The following is a 25,278-nucleotide window of genomic DNA, read 5'->3' as shown; positions in this document are numbered from 1 at the left end:
CTCTGACAAAAATATTTTTAAATTCAATTTATTTTTACTTCACTAATATCTGTTATTTCAACCATGAAATCATTTCATAGAACATAATCAAGAATCAAGAATCAGGAATTAGGCTTTCTAAGACGCAATCTAAGCCACTGCAAAAAAAAAATTGCCTACACCTTGCTCGTAAGATCAATCATTGAATATGGATCTATCGTCTGGGACCCATACATCAAACCTGACGTTGAGAAGCTAGAGAGAATTACAAAGACAGGCAGCCCGGTTTATAAATAAAAATTACTCCAGCCGAGAAGAAGGAGAGTGACAAAAATGCTAAAAGATTTTGATTTACCATTACTGCTCCAAATAAGAAGAACAGCATAACGCCCCATCTATATGTGCACAATCGTCGAGGGGTTGGTACCAGCCATACCACCATCTGATTTCCTACAAAAATCTAGACCTAAAAGAGCCATCAGAACACCACAAAACTTGGGCAACTTTATATCAACAAACATTGTGGACACATATGCAACCAAAAACAGTAAACCATACCAAGTACAACAAGCCACAACAAATCCTTAAAAAAAATCTTTCTTCATAAGAACAGTAGTTGACTGGAATCATCTGGAAGATTCGGTTGTGTGTGCCGAAACAGTGGAGGGATTCAAAGTATTCCTATCAAAGCGGTGCCAATAAAGACACTGCCCTCTCTCTCTGTCACGCAAAAGGCAGAATTGGGACCTGCGACGTAACGATACAGATACAGACAGAATGAGAAGTTTCGTATATTCTCATTTATGTTCTGTAATAGACATAATATCTACACAACAAGCTATGTACATGTACCTGTATGTATAATTGGTACTCCCAGGACATGCCTATTATCATGGCCACCTGTGCCCCAGGGCCCTAACCCCACCTTACCACAACCTTATGGACCTCCATAATACCTATTTCTATAACTTATATATGCATCAGATGAGGATCAGTCTTAAGGTGTGCCTGTTTTAACACCTGGCTAAAGTTTTGTCAAGTCCCCAATTACCACCCCAGGGGTCCATTTATAGCATGCTGTGCCAGGCTCCTCTGCCTTACCTACCAGTAATTAGCATCTAACACTACCCATATAATTATAATATCTACCTGTGAATGTTTTTCAAAAAATTATAGTTTTTTTTTTGGTTTTTTTGCGAAACATCAAAAAATAATTAATTTTTATATGCATTTTTCTGCACAATAAATATAGTTTATATGCTGATTTTCTTTAATTACACAAAGAGGTAAAATCCCCATCAGTTATACAGTTTAAGGTAAAGAACAATTAATCATTAATTTCTTAATGCAATAGGGAAACACTTAAATGTTGATAAAAATGTATCCATTTTAAGGTAAAGAACAATTAATCATTAATTTCTTAATGCAAAGGGAAACACTTAAATGTTGATAAAAATGTATCCCAAAATTTTGTTTTATAAATAATATTGTAAAAAACATGTAAGCGTGAACTGCAAAAAAAACTTTGGCTTTAATTCCACATTTAATGATAATCACAAACCTAAGAGTTACCGAGACACGCTTCAATAATATATGGTCAAAACTGTTTATACGAGTATAGTAGTACTGATAAACACTTTTTAATTCCCTCAAAATTAAAGTATGACAAGGCCGAATAATAGACAACACTGGAATCAGCATGATCACGATGGACCACGGACCACAATCAATGTAGAGGGCTGACACAGCAAGCTCAATAAGTTCACCGTGGAGAAGGTTAACAAATTCAAATTCATTTATTATCTCAACACCTGTACAGAAAAGGTATACAGAGATAGACTACAAAATGCAATACATGTAAATTTACAATAATATGAAATTTGGTGAACATGCGATAACGGACTTGGAGGGCGCAGGACTTGTGTCCCCTTGTATTAGGTGGCGCGGCGACGCACTTGGAGGGAGCGCGAAGCGTGAATATGGTGAGAGATACGAGCATGAACTTTTTCGATCCGATCTCGGAGAGAGATATCGATAGCTAATCTAATTTTGATTAATTTTTGCATTTTCAGCAATAACTAATCTATCGTTGTGGGGTGTTGGTTTCAGCGAAGTGTCCTCGCGATTTGTTCAAGCTAAGGCACATTAATGACGCGAGTGGAGATGAAGGATCGTTGTTTACGTTTTCGCTGCTAAAAACAGCTAGTCTATGACGGTTTCGTATATACTATAACTTCATAAGTAATCAGATTTAGATGCTATTGTAATCAGTAATATTCTAAGTTTACATGTTTTGGTTGCTGTGAAACGTGTCTTTATTTTCATCGGGCAGTATGTTAACCATGTACAAATAAGGGGAAACATTGTCAGCTTGAATCCAGACTCTGGTCACTCAAGATGAGACTGCAGAACAACACCATGGATGTAACGGCATACGCTGATGCAGCTTCGCAGCTAGATCACGACAATTATATACCCGTGTATCCTGTAGAACTAATGACAATTATATACCCGTGTATCCTGTAGAACTAATGACAATTATATACCCGTGTATCCTGTAGAACTAATGACAATTATATACCCGTGTATCATGTACCCGTGTTTCGTGAGCTAATGACAATTATAACCCGTGTATCCTGTACTAGTGTTTCGTGAACTAATGACAATTATATACCTGTGTATCCTGTACTAGTGTTTCGTGAACTAATGACAATTATATACCTGTGTATCCTGTAGAACTAATGACAATTATATACCCGTGTATCATGTACCCGTGTTTCGTGAGCTAATGCCAATTATATACCCGTGTATCCTGTACTAGTGTTTCGTGAACTAATGACAATTATATACCTGTGTATCCAGTACTGTAGATTCGTGAACTAATGACAATTATATACCCGTGTATCCTGTACTAGTGTTTCGTGAACTAATGACAATTATATACCCGTGTATCCTGTACTCGTGTTTCGTGAACTAATGACAATTATATACCCGTGTATCCTGTACTAGTGTTTCGTGAACTAATGACAATTATATACCCGTGTATCCTGTACTCGTGTTTCGTGAACTAATGACAATTATATACCCGTGTTTCGTGAACTAATGACAATTATATACCCCTGTATCCTGTACTAGTGTTTCGTGAACTAATGACAATTATATACCCGTGTATCCTGTAGAACTAATGACAATTATATACCCGTGTATCCTGTAGAACTAATGACAATTATATACCCGTGTATCATGTACCCGTGTTTCGTGGGCTAATGACAATTATATACCCGTGTATCCTGTACTAGTGTTTCGTGAACTAATGACAATTATATACCCGTGTATCCTGTACTAGTGTTTCCTGAACTAATGACAATTATATACCCGTGTACCATGTACCCGTGTTTCGTGAACTAATGACAATTATATACCTGTGTATCCTGTACTCGTGTTTCGTGAACTAATGACAATTATATACCCGTGTATCCTGTACTCGTGTTTCGTGAGCTAATGACAATTATATACCCGTGTATCATGTACTCTAATTTCGTGAACTAATGACAATTATATACCCGTGTATCATGTACTCTGATTTCGTGAACTAATGACAATTATATACACATGTACCTGTGTATCATGTACTAGTGTTTCGTGAACATTTTCAGTTTCAAGATTTTCAAGATCTTTATTAGCACTCGGGCACACTATTATGTGCGACAAGAGGTCAACAAAAATTACAACAGCATAATGATATATACAGAATAGTGAAGAACATATTTCTCCTACATTTAGACAAAGTTTGTTGTATACCCTGCATGCAAGCTCGTACAGGATGGTATAGTGTTTCTGATAAGTTGTTTGTGTGGGAACATATCATGTCAATATTTTTACAATAAAATGTACATATATATTTTATAAATTGATGTTTTAAATTCACATATTATTTTTCAAGTGTCTTTCTAGTGATTGGATGATCATAGATCGATTTGATAATACTTTAATATTGCATAATGATAATAATCCTTTCATTTTATGAATAGATGGGTTACATATATAATAACTAGGTATACACTTTCTACGAATTTGATTTACATATATATTTGAGCATGAAAATAAATAATGATACTCGCTTCCAACCCCAGTAAACATAGCGGACAAATTATATTTTCACGAGACGGTTCGGTCCATCGCCCTGTCTCTATTGGAAGAAATCTATTACTGCTTCTGAATTTACATATTGTTATTCTATCTTTTTGTTTGAGCATTGTTAAATATTTTTCAATCTGGAACTGATGTTTAAATACTGCATATGCATATATATTATCAATATCAGTATACCACTGTTGTATAAATTGATCTTGCAGGACGGCTTTAAACGTACTTTGAGGTAAGTTTTATTCCTAGTGCAGATATTTTAATGTAACCAAACGTAACGTAATCCTTATATCGTATATTCTTAATACAGGAAATCCATTTGAATTCAGTAAAATCATTTACATGTAAATCCAACATAAGCTTGTACATTCAACTGTATAATATATTGTCACCTGTTATCAATTTATACCAGAACATTATCATTTTTGACTTCAGTGTTTATGGGATATCTACCCGTTTCTCCTTACACTAGGATATTTGCTGTGGATTAACTTATGTGTAGATTTTACAGAACTCTACATGTAACTTTTTAATCGTATTGATATTTTCAAACACCCAGATTTCTGAGGAATACAAAAGTATTTCGGCTATGAATACATCAAATTGTAAATCAATTGGTAAAACGATATTTCTTTTCTTTCTATAAAAGGTATACATTGTTTATTTAGTTTGCTCCATAAGTTTTTTCCTGACTTTACAGAAACCACCATTGTAATGAAACACTAGTACAGAAACCACCATTGTAATGAAACACTAGTCCTACACATGAATAGTTATCCTGTGATTAACAGTAAGTTTCCAGGTGATACAATACATTTCATTTTACACAATGCATGTAGACCTTCAGCTGGTTCTGACATTACTACGGTATCGTCTGCATAATACCCATGCGTTCTTGAAATAAATTATCGATATACTGTAATTGTACAACATTATTACGCATTAAAATTCTTCTAAATCATGCAGATATATAGAAAATAAAACCAGAGAGAGATTTCCCCCTTATTTTACCCCGAAATGACAGCTGAAAAAGTCAGTAATGCCATTCTTACTTTTAACACACGATTTAGTGTTATCATAAGTTAATGATGACAACAATACTTGTCCAGTTATACAATGTATTACTTTTTAATCATTTCCACAATCCAACCCTCCACACAGTATCAAACACTTTTCTAAAGTCAATAAATGAACTTATGGTTTGAGAAGTATATAAATATCAAAGTACGGAGTATAAAATATTTTCGGCTGTAGAATAACCTTTTCTGAAGCCAGCTTGGGCATTTATATTTCTTCTTAGAATCTATTTAATCTATTGTTAATAGATGAAAATACTTAACCAAAACATGAAAATAATATAATTGCTCGATAATTATCGATAAATTTTGTCTCTCCCTGTCTCCTTCTCTCTCCTTTAAAAATACTCTTTCTGATATGTTAATTATCATATTTTCGTTTCTTTATCACATTTTTGAATTTTTGTACATGTCATCATGTGAATATGTTATTGTCTATTATCGTGTTATTATTATGGGAGAAGTCGTTTAAACTAAAAAAAAATCATCTTCAGTTATTTGCCATTATGTTCTAAAACATTGTATCATTGGTATCGGAGATGATAAATTCATCTTCATCCATGTCAAAAATTTAAAAGAATTTAAAATGTTCCAAAACTCTTTAGAGATTAGTTTTGACGTTGATCTTATTTCACTTTCGATTGTTTATATTTGTTATAGCTGTTCGTGGGAACTTTTTTTATATTCTCTGGAGGCTTTATTCATGTATTGGTTCTGTTAGTTTCATATCTGTATTTTGCATCGAAAAAGGACGGCATTCTTTTACAACACTCGGTCGTAAACCATGGCTTATCATTAGCAGCTTTACATTAGTGTTTTATGATTTTGTTTTACACCAAATGTATCAGTTGCCGACACGCGGAATAAATCAGATAAAGTATTAACCACATCATCCATTTCTGATCTGTTAACATCATTCTTCCCTGACAAAACATCAACGATGTTATTTATGGTATTTATTTTATCAACTGAGGAATTGTGTACATGATGCATAAATTCATTTTTCTTACCATTCTCCCAAGCTATATATTGACCTTGACCAACTTGACCTTGATCATTATACATATTACTGTGTAATAGAGCCGACCGTATTGTACAGCGTGTCGTGTAGAGTAAAAACTAGCCTACAATGAACATCAGATATTGTTAGATCAAAATCTATAATTTTTTCAAAATTTGCTATTAGAGGGAATGCACGTGCGGATACGATTAAATAGACGAGGACACTGACGTCACTACAGGTTACTTTACCAATATCCTTATCAACTCTACCATCTGCAATGTACAAATTAAATGTCATGGAGTGACTTGAATGATAATGATATGCTTTTGGATATTGAACTGATGTATTCTGAACATACTGTTGCTGTGTAATAAAAAGGAATTATATATTACTAAATATTTTTGTATGTACAATGACTTTGCATATATGGTGATGTCAAATAGACTTTGATGAAGCTGTGAACTGTAAGATAATACTATGAACAGTGCTGTATTGTTCAATAAGTTTAATGATAATGATCATGTATGAATTGTTTTACTTGAACTATCAAAGTGTCATTTTTATTGTTTTCTCAGAACTGCCTCGGCTGAGCGTAAGTCTAGTAAGTCAGAACACGGGCTTCTGGTTAATTAGTATTCATAGGGAAAACTATTTACCCCTACTCCAGCGGTATTATGTTACACAGTAAAAGTAGAAAATATCAACTTAATAGCTCAGACTAGCAGGAATGTCCCTTTAGCCTAGTGGTAGTATGTTTGCCTTGAGAGCGAAAGGTCGCTAGTTCGAAACCCGGCACGGGGTTTCATTACTCCTTTGTTAACGCTATCAGAAGCATTGGCTAGCGAAATTGAGATTCAATAGTAACCGAATATTTCATATTGTCACAATGACATGTAAATATAGATCAGTTCCAACTTCATTAGTGACCGAATATTTTATACTGTTACTATGTAAATATAGATCAGTTCCAACTTCCCTAGCAACCGAATATTTTATACTGTTACTATGTAAATATAGATCAGTTCCAACTTCATTAGTGACCGAATATTTTATACTGTTACTATGTAAATATAGACCAGTACCAACTTCATTAGTGACCGAATATTTTATACTGTTACTATGTAAATATAGACCAGTACCAACTTCCCTAGCAACCGAATATTTTATACTGTTACTATGTAAATATAGATCAGCGCCAACTTCATTAGTGACCGAATATTTTATACTGTTACTATGTAAATATAGACCAGTGCCAACTTCCCTAGCAACTAAATATTTTATACCGTTACTATTTTGATATAGATCAGTGTCAACACTTGTAACCTGCTAACTGAAAATTTTCTGTGTCAAGTATTTCCACTTATCTAATAATGAGTGTTCCGTTGTAACGTGGAGTTTTACTGCGCCTCCTGCAGGCAGTGTTACTACAAATATTGGAGTTTATCGGAGCAATCCTTGATTTCCAAGGCCTTTCGAATTTTACCAACTAATGCCAGTTATGTAGTAGATACAGCCAGTGATTGTAGACATCTGATATTCGCTTCGTTGCGTAGTCCTAGAGTTTTCATGTCACTCTGACTAATTTTGTTTCGTCGTCCGCCACGTGTAAACGTTTCCCACTTCAAATTTCAAACTTTTCAAGATCCACTATTTGGATTCAGCTCAAACATGCCTGAAATGAGATGGTCCTGACCAAGTGTTGTTACTTTTTTGGTTTGTCCGAAATCCAAGATGACCGCCATGACCACCATTTTTTAAAACACATTCTAAACTTCTTCAGTTCAATTGATACCATTGAGCTGAGAATTGGTGGGCATGTTAAGTGAGTGGAGCCAACAAAGTGGTATTTTTCCTCCTCGTAAAAACTCGACCTGTCAACAATTTTGTAACATAACTGTGCAATCATGGTTTTCATAAACAACAGCTATTTTAAACTTCTTCTGAAGTTCCGCCTGTGGGATTCAGCTCAAACTTGCCTGGCATGATCTTGAGAGTGTCCTGACCAAATGCTGTTATTTCTTGTCAAAGTCAAAGGTGATCGCCATGGCCACCAATACCACTATACATGCTACTGAGTACCACAATAGTACAAAGGTCTTTAGAGTCAGGTGAGAGTTAAAGTCCCATGGGCCTCTTGTTACAATTAACCTCATTAGTCCGGATATGAGGATTAGTCCGGAAACTAATGTCTCTTTACTATTGAGGGGTGTATGTGTTCATGTGTTATAACATTCGCCTGAAATGGAATGTTAACAGGCAGAACCTACATTTTAATTGATTTAATATATATGTAAGATATAGCATTTTATTACATGTAAACATAACTTTAAAGCTTATATCTAATCTAACATCACAGTTTGATATTAAAATTCAATTTATTCTGAGATTTTATAGACCTGGCAAAGTTACCGTTAAGACCGAGATGGTTGTGATTGATTAAAGTGATGAAGCTATGTCTGGGAGTGTACGCGGAATTGATAACGTTGAGAAAATGTATATGATTTTAACTACGAGTGGGATAGCACTGCCAGTTGATTTGAAGGCAGTCGGAACCAGCTCTAACAATAATAGTGATACTGGAATGTTTTTACATTAACTGTCACGACTTTTTGTCGCTGTCCTTTAATTGATTGTCACGTATTTGTCCATATCCTTTAAGTGATTGTCACGTATTTGTCCATATCCTTTTATTGATTGTCACGTATTTGTCCATATCCTTCAATTTATTGTCACGTATTTGTCCATATCCTTTAATTGATTGTCACGTATTTGTCCATATCCTTTAATTGATTTTCAAGTATTTGTCCATGTACTTAAATTGATTATCAAGTATTTGTCCATGTACTTTAATTGACTGTCACGTATTTGTCCATGTCCTTTAATTGATTTTCAAGTATTTGTCCATGTAATTTAATTGACTGTCACGTATTTGTCCATATCCCTTAATTGATTGTCACGTATTTGTCCATATCCTTTAATTGATTTTCAAGTATTTGTCCACGTACTTTAATTGACTGTCACGTATTTTCCCCTGTCCTTTAATTGACTGTCACGTATTTTCCCCTGTCCTTTAATTGACTGTCACGTATTTGTCCATATCCTTTAATTGATTGTCACGTATTTGTCCATGTCCTTTAATTGACTGTCACGTATTTGTCCATATCCTTTAATTGATTGTCACGTATTTGTCTATGTCCTTTAATTGATTGTCACGTATTTGTCCCTGTCCATTAATTGATTGTCACGTATTTGTCTATGTCCTTTAATTGACTGTCACATATTTGTCCATGTCCTTTAATTGACTGTCAAGTATTTGTCCCAGTCCTTTAATTGATTGTCACGTATTTGTCCATGTCCTTTAATTGACTGTCACATATTTGTCCATATCCTTTAATTGATTGTCACGTATTTGTCCATGTCCTTTAATTGATTGTCAAGTATTTGTCCATGTCCTTTAATTGACTGTCACATATTTGTCCATATCCTTTAATTGATTGTCACGTATTTGTCCATGTCCTTTAATTGATTGTCAAGTATTTGTCCATATCCTTCAATTTATTGACAAGTATTTGTCCATATCCTTCAATTTATTATCAAGTATTTGTCCATGTCCTTTAATTGATTGTCACGTATTTGTCCATGTCCTTTAATTGACTGTCATGTATTTGTCCCCGTTCTTTAATTGACTATCACGTATTGGTCGCTGTCCTTTAATTGAATGTCACGTATTTGTCCATGTCCTTTAATTGATTGTCAAGTATTTGTCCTTGTCCTTTAATTGATTGTCACGTATTTGTCCATGTACTTTGATTGTCACGACTCTTTGTCCCCCCTGTCCTTTAATTGACAGTCACGTATTTGTCCCCGTTCTTTAATTGACTGTCACGTATTGGTCGCTGTCCTTTAATTGACTATCACGTATTTGTCCCTGTCCTTTAATTGACTGTCACGTATTTGTCCCTGTTCTTTAATTGACTGTCACGTATTGGTCGCTGTCCTTTAATTGATTGTCACGTATTTGTCCCCGTCCTTTAATTGACTGTCACGTATTTGTCCCCGTACTTTAATTGACTGGCACGTATTGGTCGCTGTCCTTTAATTGATTTCACGTATTTGTCCCTGTCGTTTAATTGACTGTCACGTATTTGTCCCTGTTCTTTGAGTGACTGTCACGTATTTGCACCTGTCCTTTAAATGATTGTCATGACTTTGCCATTACCTTTTATTGATTATCACGACTTTGTCCCCGTTTTTGTTCACGCTTAGCGCGTTTGAGGGAGTATTATACTGGGCTCCGTCCGTCGTCCACGCGTTCTTTCAATTCAATTCAACTTTATTCCGTAAGTTTTACAACTTATCGGATAACATAATATACATATATCTAAGGACAAAGGCACCCACTGTTACATTCTTCCGACTGCTGTTTCCGATGCAGAGTTCCAAAACCATTTTAGAATAACTTACCAGAATCTGTCACGCGCATTGCTGAAGTGGTCTAGTGGTTCTTCTTCGCATGGAATGGTTTGCATTTTCATATTTTTAGCCCACCATCTGATAATGGTGGGCTGTTCAAATCGCCCTGCGTCCGTGGTCCGTCGTCCGTCCGTCCCTCCGTCCGTCCCTCCGTCCGTCCGTCCGTCCGTCCCTCCGTCCGTAAACAATTCTTGTTATCGCTATTTCTCAGAAAGTACTGAAGGGATCTTTCTCAAATTTCATATGTAGGTTCCCCTTGGTGCCTAGTTATGCATATTGCGTTTTGAGACCAATCGGAAAACAACATGGCCGACAGGCAGCCATCTTGGATTTTGACAATTGAAGTTTGTTATCGCTATTTCTGAGAAAGTACTGAATGGATCTTTCTCAAATTTCATATGAAGGTTCCCCTTGGTGCCTAGTTATGCATATTGCATTTTGAGATCAATCGGATAACAACATGGCCGACAGGCAGCCATCTTGGATTTTGACAATTGAAGTTTGTTATCGCTATTTCTGAGAAAGTACAGAAGGGATCTTTCTGAAATTTTATATGAAGGTTCCCCTTGGTGCCTAGTTATGCATATTGCGATTTGAGACCAATCGGATAACAACATGGCCGACAGGCAGCCATTTTGGATTTTGACAATTGAAGTTTGTTATCGCTATTTCTGAGAAAGTACTGAATGGATCTTTCTCAAATTTCATATGTAGGTTCCTTTTGGTGCCTAGTTATGCATATTGCGATTTGAGACCAATCGGAATACAACATGGCCGACAGGCAGCCATCTTGGATTTTGACAATTGAAGTTTGTTATCACTATTTCTGAGAATGTACTGAATGGATCTTTCTGAAATTTCATATATAGGTTTCCTTTGGTGCCTAGTTATGCATATTATGTTTTGAGACCAATCGGAAAACAACATGGCCGACAGGCAGCCATCTTGGATTTTGACAATTGAAGTTTGTTATCACTATTTCTGAGAATGTTTTGAATGGATCTTTCTCAAATTGCATATGTAAGATTCCCTTGGTGCCTAGTTATGCATATTGTGTTTTGAGACCAATCTGAAAACAACATGGCCGACAGGCAGCCATCTTGGATTTTGACAATTGAAGTTTGTTATCGCTATTTCTGAGAAAGTACTGAATGGATCTTTCTCAAATTGCATATGTAAGATTCCCTTGGTGCATAGTTATGCATATTGTGTTTTGAGACCAATCTGAAAACAACATGGCCGACAGGCAGCCATCTTGGATTTTGACAATTGAAGTTTGTTATCGCTATTTCTGAGAAAGTACTGAATGGATCTTTCTCAAATTTCATAAGTAGGTTCCCCTTGGTCCCTTGTATTGCATTTTTGGACCAGTCTGTCCTGAAAACAACCTGGCAAACAAACAGCCATTATCGTTAAATCTCAAATTTCTTACATAGCTAGGATTCCCTTGTTTGAAAAGTACTGGAGGGATGTCTCAATTTGCACAGATTAGTAAAATGAAGGGAAAAGTAGAGAAAAGATCAATCTGACATGGAACCTATGAAGATCATTCAATGGTGGGCGCCAAGATCCCTCTGGGATCTCTTGTTTTCTGTAACCATGGATAAATAATAAATACCAAAATAATACCATTTGACGGATCGGTTTCATGGGATCACATATTTTGTAGATAGCAAGTCTGACACATGATGGCGATGTAGTATACAAATAGTTTTATTTCTTACGTTGTACAATTCAATACCTGCCAGGACGTCGGAGAAAACATCGAATTTCTAACAAATTATCTAAGAAATATTTAAGACAAAACTTCATTGAATGCAATTGTAAAACATTCTAAAGACAAAAACAAAAGCAAGATACCCAGAGGCCTGTATCACTCACCTGATAACCGACGCTGTTAGTAAACAATAAAATCGACGTCATTTTAACTTGTTAGTATGACGGTTAACAATGAAGTAATAGCATCGTCATGTACCTGAATATAGGGGGATGGGGTGGGGGAGGTGGAGGTGGGGGGGGTGGGAGGGGGAATTGACTCAGTTCTATTATTTCAAAAGAGTTTTTTATCCTAGAAACAATATGACAAACTTAACTTGTTAAGATAAATCCCAGTCAGATGGTTTTGCGCAAATGAACCCTTTGATGAAGGAAGTGAACCAAAGTCGTCTATTTGAACTAAGCCTTCTACAGGCCAGGCATTCTTGTCATAGGGCTCATAATTATTCAAAAGCTAAAAAGTTTGAGCACAATTTACTCTTGTTACCACGGACGCGGGGGTATTGAGGGGAGTTATCCCGATATGATGCCTGGCGGAGGACCTTCAGGTAGACGGACGACGACGGAAACCACGACACTGCTCATGCGCAAAGCTATCTGGTGCTTGGTAGACCTTAAGACAAAGATATATAGTGACTAAACGTCATTCCTATCCTGTTAGGCAACTGTTCATTTCTTGTTCACAAACATAGACGGTCACAAATAGGACACCTTCCTGACTGAAAATAGACAAATCTCTGTTCATTTAACATTCTTCACAAGGTGACTTGTTCGCGACATCTTCCTTTGTAATGATTTAAAACAGCCCAATGTTACGTGATCAGTTGGCCTTGGCTTCCTGCTCGGAGACACGGTAACCAAGGTAGGCAGCTCGGAACCTGTCGCTAGCCACGATGTAGGGAATGGGATACAGAGAGCTGCTAGCCTTACATGCCAGTGAAGGGATAATGATAGCCAAGGTGGACACGGTCGTGCTGTCCGTCAGAGCTGCCCACGCGCCAAGGATTGCATACGGTCCGAACCCAACACACATTATACCCATGAACGCCAGACAGATCTGTAATTACAATAACCAGTTTGTTATATATTAATAAAATAATCAGTTTGTTATATATCAGGGCAGATTTTACATTCCGATAATCAGTTTGTGCAATAAGTGGTTTTAAGACCTTCATGATTGTTCTCTACTTTTCTCCTCTTCCTCTCGATTACCAGATACGACCTCAGCCAACTCGACACCTTATAATATCGTGTACGTACCCATGCCTGCTGCCTCTCTGTGAACCAGTTCTTGGTGTCCGGTTTGGGGTCGGCCTTCGTCTGAACACTCTCCCAGTAGACACGTGACTGATACAGTCCGTAGAAAGCCATGGCAAAGAGAATGAGCCACGTGATTACCATTGCCTGCAGGTAGGTCATGTGGTTCGAGTCCTTCCTCAGCCAGTTAATGCCACAGGCGATCCCTGACGACTCGACGTCGTAGCTAAGGATAGATAGCAAACAATAGAAAGATTGAAGAGCGAGCATTACTACGTACAGTGTTGGTATATGTGAGCAATCATTACTACGTACAGTGTTGGTATATGTTAGCAATCATTACTACGTACAGTGTTGGTATATGTGAGCAATCATTACTACGTACAGTGTTGGTATATGTGAGCAATCATTACTACGTACAGTGTTGGTATATGTGAGCAATCGTTACCACGTACAGTGTTGGTATATGTGAGCAATCATTACTACGTACAGTGTTGGTATATGTGGGCAATCATTACTACGTACAATGTTGGTACATACCGAGCAATCATTACTACGTACAGTGTTGGTATATACCGAGCAATCATTACTACGTACAGTGTTGGTATATGTGAGCAATCATTACTACGTACAGTGTAGGTATATGTGAGCAATCATTACTACGTACAGTGTTGGTATATGTGAGCAATCGTTACCACGTACAGTGTTGGTATATGTGAGCAATCATTACTACGTACAGTGTTGGTATATGTGAGCAATCATTACTACGTACAGTGTTGGTATATGTGAGCAATCGTTACCACGTACAGTGTTGGTATATGTGAGCAATCATTACTACGTACAGTGTTGGTATATGTGGGCAATCATTACTACGTACGATGTTGGTATATGTGAGCAATCATTACTACGTACAATGTTGGTACATACCGAGCAATCATTACTACGTACAGTGTTGGTATATGTGAGCAATCATTACTACGTACAGTGTTGGTATATGTGAGCAATCATTACTACGTACAATGTTGGTATATGTGAGCAATCATTACTACGTACAGTATTGGTATATGTGAGCAATCATTACTACGTACAGTGTTGGTATATGTGAGCAATCATTACTACGTACAGTGTTGGTATATGTGAGCAATCATTACTACGTACAGTGTTGGTATATGTGAGCAATCATTACTACGTACAGTGTTGGTATATGTGAGCAATCATTACTACGTACAGTGTTGGTATATGTTAGCAATCATTACTACGTACAGTGTTGGTATATGTGGGCAATCATTACTACGTATAGTGTTGGTATATACCGAGCAATCATTACCACGTACAGTGTTGGTATATGTGGGCAATCATTACTACGTACAGTGTTGGTACATACCGAGCAATCATTACTACGTACAGTGTTGGTATATGTGGGCAATCATTACTACGTACAGTGTTGGTATTTGTGGGCAATCATTACTACGTACGATGTTGGTATATGTGAGCAATCATTACTACGTACAGTGTTGGTATATGTGGGCAATCATTACTACGTACAGTGTTGGTATATGTGGGCAATCATTACTACGTACAGTGTTGGTATATACCGAGCAATCATTACTACGTACAGTGTTGGTATATGTGAGCAATCATTACTACGTACAGTGTTGGTATATGTGAGCAATCATTACTACGTACAGTGTTGGTATATGTGGGCAATCATTACTACGTACAGTGTTGGTATATGTGGGCAATCATTACTACGTACAGTGTTGGTATATACCGAGCAATCATTACTACGTACAGTGTTGGTATATGTGAGCAATCGTTACTACGTACAGTGTAGGTATATGTGAGCAATCATTACTACGTACAGTGTTGGTATATGTGAGCAATCATTACTACGTACAGTGTTGGTATTTACCGAGCAATCATTACTACGTACAGTGTTGGTATATGTGGGCAATCATTACTACGTACAGTGTTGGTATATACCGAGCAATCATTACTACGTACAGTGTTGGTATATGTCAGCAATCATTACTACGTACGGTGTTGGTATATGTGAGCAATCATTACTACGTACAGTGTTGGTATATGTGAGCAATCATTACTACGTACAGTGTTGGTATATGTGAGATATCATTACTACGTACAGTGTTGGTATATGTGAGCAATCATTATTACGTACAGTGTTGGTATATACCGAGCAATCATTACTACGTACAGTGTTGGTATATGTGAGCAATCATTACTACGTACAGTGTTGGTATATGTGAGCAATCATTACTAAGTACAGTGTTGGTATATACTGAGCAATCATTACTACGTACAGTGTTGGTATATGTGAGCAATCATTACTACGTACAGTGTTGGTATATGTGAGCAATCATTACTACGTACAGTGTTGGTATATTGTTGGTATATGTGAGATATCATTACTACGTACGGTGTTGGTATATGTGAGCAATCATTACTACGTACAGTGTTGGTATATACCGAGCAATCATTACTACGTACAGTGTTGGTATATGTGAGCAATCATTACTACGTACAGTGTTGGTATATGTGAGCAATCATTACTACGTACAGTGTTGGTATATGTGAGCAATCATTACTAAGTACAGTGTTGGTATATACCGAGCAATCATTACTACGTACAGTGTTGGTATATGTGAGCAATCATTACTACGTACAGTGTTGGTATATGTGAGCAATCATTACTACGTACAGTGTTGGTATATGTGAGCAATCATTACTAAGTACAGTGTTGGTATATACTGAGCAATCATTACTACGTACAGTGTTGGTATATGTGAGCAATCATTACTACGTACAGTGTTGGTATATGTGAGCAATCATTACTACGTACAGTGTTGGTATATGTGAGCAATCATTACTACGTACGGTGTTGGTATATACCGAGCAATCATTACTACGTACAGTGTTGGTATATGTGAGCAATCATTACTACGTACAGTGTTGGTATATGTGAGCAATCGTTACCACGTACAGTGTTGGTATATGTGGGCAATCATTACTACGTACAGTGTTGGTATATGTGGGCAATCATTACTACGTACAGTGTTGGTATATGTGAGCAATCATTACTACGTACAGTGTTGGTATATGTGGGCAATCATTACTACGTACAGTGTTGGTATATGTGGGCAATCATTACTACGTACAGTGTTGGTATATGTGAGCAATCATTACTACGTACAGTGTTGGTATATGTGGGCAATCATTACTACGTACAGTGTTGGTATATGTGGGCAATCATTACTACGTACAGTGTTGGTATATGTGAGCAATCATTACTACGTACAGTGTTGGTATATGTGGGCAATCATTACTACGTACAGTGTTGGTATATGTGGGCAATCATTACTACGTACGATGTTGGTATATACCGAGCAATCATTACTACAAGTGGTGTTGGTATATGTGAGCAACCATTACTACGTACAGTGTTGGTATATGTGAGCAATCATTACTACGTACGATGTTGGTATATACCGAGCAATCATTACTACAAGTGGTGTTGGTATATATATACGAGCGAACACGTGGTGTTGGTATATACCAACACCACATCTGCACTTTTAATTATGATTGTGTTTAGGAATATAAAGAAATGTTTTCCCGCTGTCCTGTGAGATAACATTGTCCGCTAAATCAAGATTCACCTGTTCCATCCAAATAGGGGCAGAATGGCCCAGAGTGAGGCGTACATCCAGCACAACATAGCAACCGTCCACCAAGTGCCGCTGGAGATGGTATCATCTGTAAAAACAACATCGCGTGTTCAAATGTTTTTTGTCGTGAAAGTGAGTATATACCATAAAGGAACGGTAACCAGTGAAAAAGATGTGTCTTGAGGAAACGAGACGCACGCCTTTCCGAACCAAGGTACTGCTACCTGAGGTAGTGGAACCACGAACTGCAATAAGTCATCCTGGACATATATGATAGAATAGAAAATTTAAACATTTGGTACAAATATTGCTTACAAGTATCTGAATTTGCACTGAGGAATTCAGCCGAGAATGAAGGACTTACAGAAGTCCTTTCTACAGCTGACCAGGTAGTGTTCAATACAAACGACCGGGATGAATGTCGTGGCCGCCATTCCGCCGAGAAAGGATTCCGTGCCATACAGCTGACAGCCCAGGTCTCCAAAAAGCCATCTACAAATATAAACCATAAATCACATGGACATATATTGAAGTGAGTAGTCATTGACAATCCAGTGTTGCTATATAAATGACAGGAAACTAGACGTATAACAAGCCAGGAACCACAAAACTAGCGTCTCCCTGGTCTAATGGTGAAATATTGGTGGTAAATGAGATTGTTCTGGTATCACATAGTGTTACTGTAATGGACGCCTTCCTTTACTCTCTAGGGTCAGTAATACATGTATCAAGCAATGGATGTCTTGTAAGAACATTTCAATTATGTTGTAATTGTTGATCATAGCATGCCCTCTAGGTTTAATACCCAAGCATTTCCCCCTTGTTACCGTTAGTACAGGACATCGTCCAGCACAGGTGATCACCGCCACTCTTTCCTTAATCATCCATCTTTTCTCTTGCGACTACCTTAATTACCTTTTTTTTTTTTTTTTTTTTTTTTATATATTTTGTAGAAAGGTAGTTACAGTTAGGGAACATACACATTGTTCTGAAAATAGCCGTGAAGGAATATCGACGATTTTAATATGAAATCGATTTTCTTTTAAATTCTGTTGTCTTTTTTTCAACAGGTTGCATAACGTTCTTACTGTTTTTAGATAAAGACGGGTTTATGTTCAGGTCCCTACACTTGGCTGTTTATTTTCTGTTTTTAGATAACGGGGTTTATGTTCAGGTTCCCGTACTTTTTTTCCCCCTGGTGTTTCTATTTGCAGGTTAAGTCTATTAGATCAACTGCTTCAGTAATGTGACCTCAAATGAAGGTGGAATTATGTCATTAAATGTTTCGTGACATGTAAGAACTGCACACAATATATCAACCTATTTTATACAATCCGCACGGATTCCGTGCTGGCAAATCTTTCACCATTAATCTTCTCAAATTGTTGGAGCATTAGGCAACATCTATCGACAACGACGGTAAACATCGATACATGTATTTTGACTTCCGGAAGACATTTCCATCACCTTTTATCAAAGTCACAAGCATACGTAAATAAACGTCCTTACTAACTGGATAAAAGGCAAAACATGGTCTCCCAATGTTGAAACAGTTAATGCAGAAGATTTGTTCTGATCGAAGTCACAAGAGGGGTTCCATTAGGGAGATAATGATTTCCTGGAGTTAGTTTTCAGTAAATTATACTTTTTGAAGACTAGACTAGACGATACAATGTATATAGAAGACTTCACTAGGTATTACAAATCCCTATACCAATTAAGCTAATCATTACACATCCCTACACCAATTAAGATAATCATTACAGATCCCTATACCAATTAAGATAATCATTACAAATCTCCACATCAATTAAGATATTAATTACGAATCTCCACACCAATTAAGATAATCATTACAGATCCCTATACCAATTAATTTAATCATTACAAATCCCTACACCAATTAAGATAATCATTACAGATCCCTACACCAATTAATATAATCATTACAGATCCCTATACCAATTAATTTAATCAGGCGTAGTGCATAGTAAACGTAGCCATGTAACAGCTGATTTTAATCAGATTGTCGTAAGTCTGAGGACTCTCAAGTTAATACATTTGGTCGTCGCCTTCTGCAATTAGGCAAAACTACGAGCCTTCGTATTCTGAATGGTCGTACTAAAGGCGATATGGATGATAAGATAACTTTTTACAATGCTCTGGGGACAAGTGTGATCGACTACACACTCTTTAACAGTGAATCTATGGATCTGGTCGATAGTTTTGAGGTTGGTCCGTTTAATTAATACTCTGACCACGCGCCATTATCGCTAACATTGAAAGTAAAAACCAAGGGTTGCTTGTGTTGTTACGATAGTAAAACCTCTTCGATAAAGTTTGTATCTTGGCCTGGTGTTGACATGGACAAATCAGCGAAATTTGTCGATGACAATAGATGCATGCTCATTAACTCATTCAGTGAGCTTGTGAATACGCCTGAGAGTATTGATCTTTGTCTGGACACCTTTACAGAAAATATTCATTCTATATTTGACCGTTTTTGCATTCAGAGAAGAACTGTTATGAACTGCAATTGCTCTTGTCATGAGTCTCATCTTAGAAAATCCAAAGAGCCAGATAAACCTTGGTTCGACCCTGAATGTAAGCGATTATATAACAAATATAAAAGTGCCTTGTATCATTTTAATAGATGTAAGTCTAATGAGCAAAGAGCCATTTTGGCCCGTTCAAAAAAGAGCTATAAATGCTATGAGGCTAAAATGAAACGTAAGTACCTCCAAATGGAGGGGGACATGATGGTCGCCTTGACACCTAATGATCCTAAGGCTTTCTATCAACATTTTTCGAAACGCAAGTCTGGTAGTACTGGTGATCTGTCACTTGACGATTTTTTTGAACATTTCATGAATTTATCTGATAATCCGTCTGAGTCAGAGAGTGATGATGTATATATTGATAACAATGAGTGTGTCTATCCTGAGCTCGATGTTGTATTTAATCTCAAGGAATTATTAACTGTTATCAATAGTCTCCCTAAAGGTAAGACTGCTGGTATTGATTTGTTGCTCAACGAGTATTTTACCGAATACAGCGATCTATTCGCACCAGTTTTACTAAAACGTTTTAATACTATCCTTAATGTAGGATATTTTCCCAAAGTTTGGACGCAGGGTATTATTGTACCTGTACATAAAAAAGGAGATAAAAATAACGTCAGTAACTATAGAGGTATCACAATTATTAGTCATTTAGCTAAGCTTTTACTTCTCTTCTGAATAAGCGTTTATTGGTGTGGAGTGAAAGTGAAAATGTCATTTCTGACGCACAGTTTGGGTTTCGGCCTAAATGTGGGACCAGAGACGCAATTTTTGTTTTGAATACCTTAATTACCAAGACTTTACAAAATAATAAAAGACTGTATTGCGTGTTTGTGGATTACAGGAAGGCATTTGATAGTATATCTCATAAAATGTTGTGGCTCAAATTATGGAAAGCAGGGGTCAGAGGTCGTTTGTTAGATATCATTAGATCGATATACGATAACGTTAAATCTTGTGTTAAGCTAAATGGTAAGTTATCGGCATTTTTTTACTTGCATGTCGGATTATTACAAGGGGAATCGTTGTCCCCGATTTTGTTTTCTTTATTCATTAATGATATGGAATCTGAATTAATTAATTCTAATTGTCAAAGTTATCAGTTGCAGTTGATTAACCTGTTCATTTTAATGTACGCTGACGATACTGTCCTGTTTTCAGAAAACATACAAGACCTTCAAAACATGCTAGACTTTTTGCATTCGTATTCTTCACGATGGGATTTAGAGGTAAACCTGGATAAAACTAAAATTGTTGTGTTCAGGAAAAGTAAAAGAATGTATCCTATTGAACGTTGGACATACAATGGTATGCCAATTGAGTCGGTAGATTAATTTTGTTAACTTGGTCTGATTTTTAATTATAATGGTAAATTTACTGTTGCTTTGAATAACTTTGCTATGCAAGGCAGAAAAGCTTACTTCTTGTTAAACAGGAAAATGAAAAGATTCATGTTAAATTGTGAAACCAAATCGTCATTATTTGATACATATATCTCATGTTTACTGAACTATGGATGTGAAGTTTGGGGATGTTGTCCGGCACCACAGTTAGAGAAAGTACACTTACTGTTCTTAAAAAATGTACTTGGTATAAAAAAGACCGCCAATTCTTCCATGGTCTACTCTGAGCTTGGGCGTTTCCCTTTACAAATAAGTCGCAAGATTTCTGTTCTAAAATATTGGATTAAACTTCTGAATACGGATAATTGTGTTTTAAAATCATGTTATAATGAACTTGTAGAGCTTAACGTAACAAAGCCAAGATGTAAAATGAATCTCATGTATCATGTAAAGCATGAGCTTAGTAGTTTCGGATTCTATGACGTCTGGTTGTCCAAGTGTGTTCCTAATGAAAAACATTTTTTGCTGTTATATACACAACGGGTGCATGATATTTTTATTCAAGAGTTGAGAAACAATTTCGAAAATTCTTCTAAATGTATTTTGTATCAGCATATTGTAGATCGTTTTGAATTGCAGTTGTATCTCACGAAGTCTTTTAAATTCAGAAATGTACTTAATAAGTATAGGATACAAGCACACGATTTAAGTGTTGAAACTGGTAGATACCAAGGTATTCCCAGAGCCCAAAGACTGTGTGAATTATGTAATAGAAGGGAAGTTGAAGATGAAACTCATTTTATATTATGATGTCCAGTTTATTCAGAGTTGAGAAGTGTACATAAAGCCGTATTTTTATCGCCGCCCTTCTGTATTCAAGTTAACTGAATTATATGCAAGTAAAAATGTTAAAACTTTAAGAAATTTCAGTAAATATCTAATGCATGCTTCGTCCAAAAGAATATCTCTACTTAATAACTGAATTTTGCGTTAGATAGTATTTGTCAAGTTTCGTTATTTTGCTTGCTTTAGAGAGTGTGTTATATACATGTGTGTAATGGTATGAATTATAATTATATCGGTTGTGTTCTCCGCCATCTTGTTCAAATGAATTGTAATGTACGTTTATGTATTATGTAATTCCTATATGTTGTGCTACATTCGGAAATAAACTAAACTAAACTAAACCAATTAAGATACTCATTACACATCCCTACACCAATTAAGATAATCATTACAAATCTCCACATCAATTAAGTTATTAATTACGAATCTCCACACCAATTAGATTTATCATTATAAATCTCCACGCCAATTAGGATAATCATCCAATCTGATGACTAATTAATTACAAGAAGGAAGAGCTGTCTTGATGTTCCAGCCGGATTATGTCCATATAATACTTAGTTTTCAGTTTTTTACAGGTTCGTGTTTAAGTCCTGTGTCTATGCCGATTTCACAACAGATGTATTTGATCCACATCCATCATCTCTTGTGGCGGATAAATGTTTGACCAATCCAGACTTCCTATAAACTGTCTCGGCGAGCCTCTCAGCCAACCCAGACCACAGGCGCTTGGATAGAAAATGAGAATTAAAAAAAAAATTATATTAGTGGTATGTGTACTGTGTAATAGGGACTTTACAGAGTGCACATACCACTGTCATAAAAAATAATGAAAATCACATTTTCTGTGCAAGCACCTGTGATCCAGACTTGCTATAAAATGTCCTGGCGAGCCTCTCGTGTATACGTAGCGTATCTCCATAAGTAGGACGTTTTTTTTCCAGTCAATGGTACAGATGTGCTCTAGAATATTCAGAAACGATTCGATTTGTCTCTGGTAACTTATTTCCGTAGTTTGGGTTTCCCTTTCTATACAGAAAGACATAAAAATATTTTAATCTTCACGATAGTTGTTAAGATAGACTAAGTTATGGTCCAACCATACTCCCCTCGTCGGAAAAAAATGTGATCTTAGATGGAAGAATTCTATCTGGCCGAAAACATGTTGGTTTGTTCACGACGAGACGGAATATGTCTCTGATTTTCTCCATGTGCGAAATTGTCGTTCTAAGAAAAATGCTTTTTGAGGGAAGTTTTCTTGACGCATTGGAACACACGCCACGATATGACTAATTCACAGGTCAAGGTCAGTAGGCTCGTGACTTCGAGGATCTGGATTAAGTAGAGTCAGTATTTCAATGTTGAATCTCTTGTACATGGAGTTTCTTGTTTTCTTTGGTGTTGTCATTGGTGTTAAAGTGTGATTTCAGACAATCAGTGAGCTTCCCCGGGTAGTTTCGTGGCGCTGTAACTCGTTATAGACGCCCCACTGTTTACTCCTGTAGAAACGGACGGTCACCAATAATATCCCACTTTTCTCTGTGGTTGAGGAAGTCATTAGTTTCACTCCAGAAAATATGCAGCCCATTTATTTATAGAATATTAATAGGTTACTTAGCAACAGGGCGTCTCATTATATTTCATCCTGCTATCCGGTCGACTTTGATATTCTTTTCAATGAGATTCCTTTGCTGTGTGTAAAGATGATGGCGGTCACGTGATGATTGCACACATAAACTCGGTAAGCTTACTTTCCGCCAAATGCTCAAAGTGAAATATAAGCACATTTCAACAACAACAGCATATCGACGATAACATGGTCGACGACGACGACGACGACAACAACAACAACGGTAACAAACCCGCGTGGGCGTCAACTTGATCTAAATCTGAATACCGACTACATGATACAACGACACAATACATTAGCATCGCAGGGAAGGAAAGCTTATTATCTTCTCAAAAGTAGAATTAAAAATTATATGCTTAATGCCGAAACTAAATTATCACTATTCGATACATATGTGTCATGTATACTTAATTATTGTTGTGAAGTATGGGGACATCACCCAGCACCTAAGATTGAAGCTGTACATCTTTTATTCCTTAAAGGATTACTAAACGTGAAGAAAACAGTCAATGTACAACGAAAAATAATGATCATGAAGTATTGGTTAAAGTTGTTAAAGACAAATAATTGTATATTGAAGTCATGCTATGTGGCACTGCTAGAGCTCAATATTAAAAAGCCTAATTGTAAATTAAACTGGGTCTATGAGATAAAAGATGATTTATGTAGACATGGCTTTAATTACGTTTGGATTGCTCAAAATGTTAACAATGAAAAACACTTTTTATAAATGTATACGCAACGCTTGCATGACATATTTATACAAGATTTACATAGTTCCTTTAATAATTCTTCTAAGTGTCAAATTTATAAATATCTTGCGAATGACTTTGAACTTCAATATTACCTGACGAAATCTCTTAATTCTAAAACTAAACAGATTTTAAGTAAATATCGTATGCAGGCACACTCTCTTCATATTGAGTCCGGACGCTATAATGCAGTTCCGAGAGGTGAGCGAATTTGCACTGTGTGTAACAACAATGATATTGAAGACGAAATGCATTTTATTTTATTATGTCCTGCGTATGTAGAATTAAGAATTAATTTTTTAAAGAAGTACTATTACAAACATCCTAGTGTATTCAAGCTAATAGAATTATTTTCATATAAAAATATTAAAACATTACGTAATTTGGGTAAATATTTGGTGCATGCAACAGATCAAAGAAACAATCTAATGAATTTATGAACCTATGCGGTATCGTCTATAGTGCTATATTGTACTTCATTATTTTAATGATATTAATGGTAATGAGTATTAATATTAATTTTGTACATGTATAAGGAATTATCCTCCGCCATCTTGGGACATTCTATTATTATGATTCTTGTATTATGTATTGATATATACCTATATGTTATATGACATTTGGTAAATAAAAAACTTGAAACTTGACGTTGTACTAGACCAAACCAATGAATTTAAGTTAAGTTAAGTTAAGTTAAGTTAAGTTAAGTTTATTTTCCGATACAGGATCAAACAAGATCCTCTTCATCGG

General features: G+C 36.3%; 1 protein-coding gene across 2 annotated transcripts in view; it reads right to left on the bottom strand.

Annotated features, from left to right (window-relative positions):
- Positions 1-12,366: 12,366 nt before the first annotated feature.
- The window catches only part of LOC117322974 (visual pigment-like receptor peropsin), a 32,310-nt gene continuing 19,398 nt past the window's right edge, over positions 12,367-25,278 (bottom strand). For both annotated transcript variants that reach the window (XM_033877948.1, XM_033877955.1), the window contains exons 3-6: positions 17,761-17,888; positions 17,388-17,484; positions 13,714-13,936; positions 12,367-13,510 (exon numbers count right to left, since the gene is read on the bottom strand). In XM_033877948.1, coding sequence (XP_033733839.1) covers positions 13,274-13,510; positions 13,714-13,936; positions 17,388-17,484; positions 17,761-17,888 — 685 coding nt within the window. In that variant the 3' untranslated portion in view covers positions 12,367-13,273. The remainder of the gene's footprint in view (positions 13,511-13,713; positions 13,937-17,387; positions 17,485-17,760; positions 17,889-25,278) is intronic.

Source organism: Pecten maximus, chromosome 1, assembly GCF_902652985.1.
Source record: "Pecten maximus chromosome 1, xPecMax1.1, whole genome shotgun sequence".
Lineage (NCBI taxonomy): Eukaryota > Metazoa > Mollusca > Bivalvia > Pectinida > Pectinidae > Pecten > Pecten maximus.
This window is presented reverse-complemented; position numbering and strand designations above follow the sequence as displayed.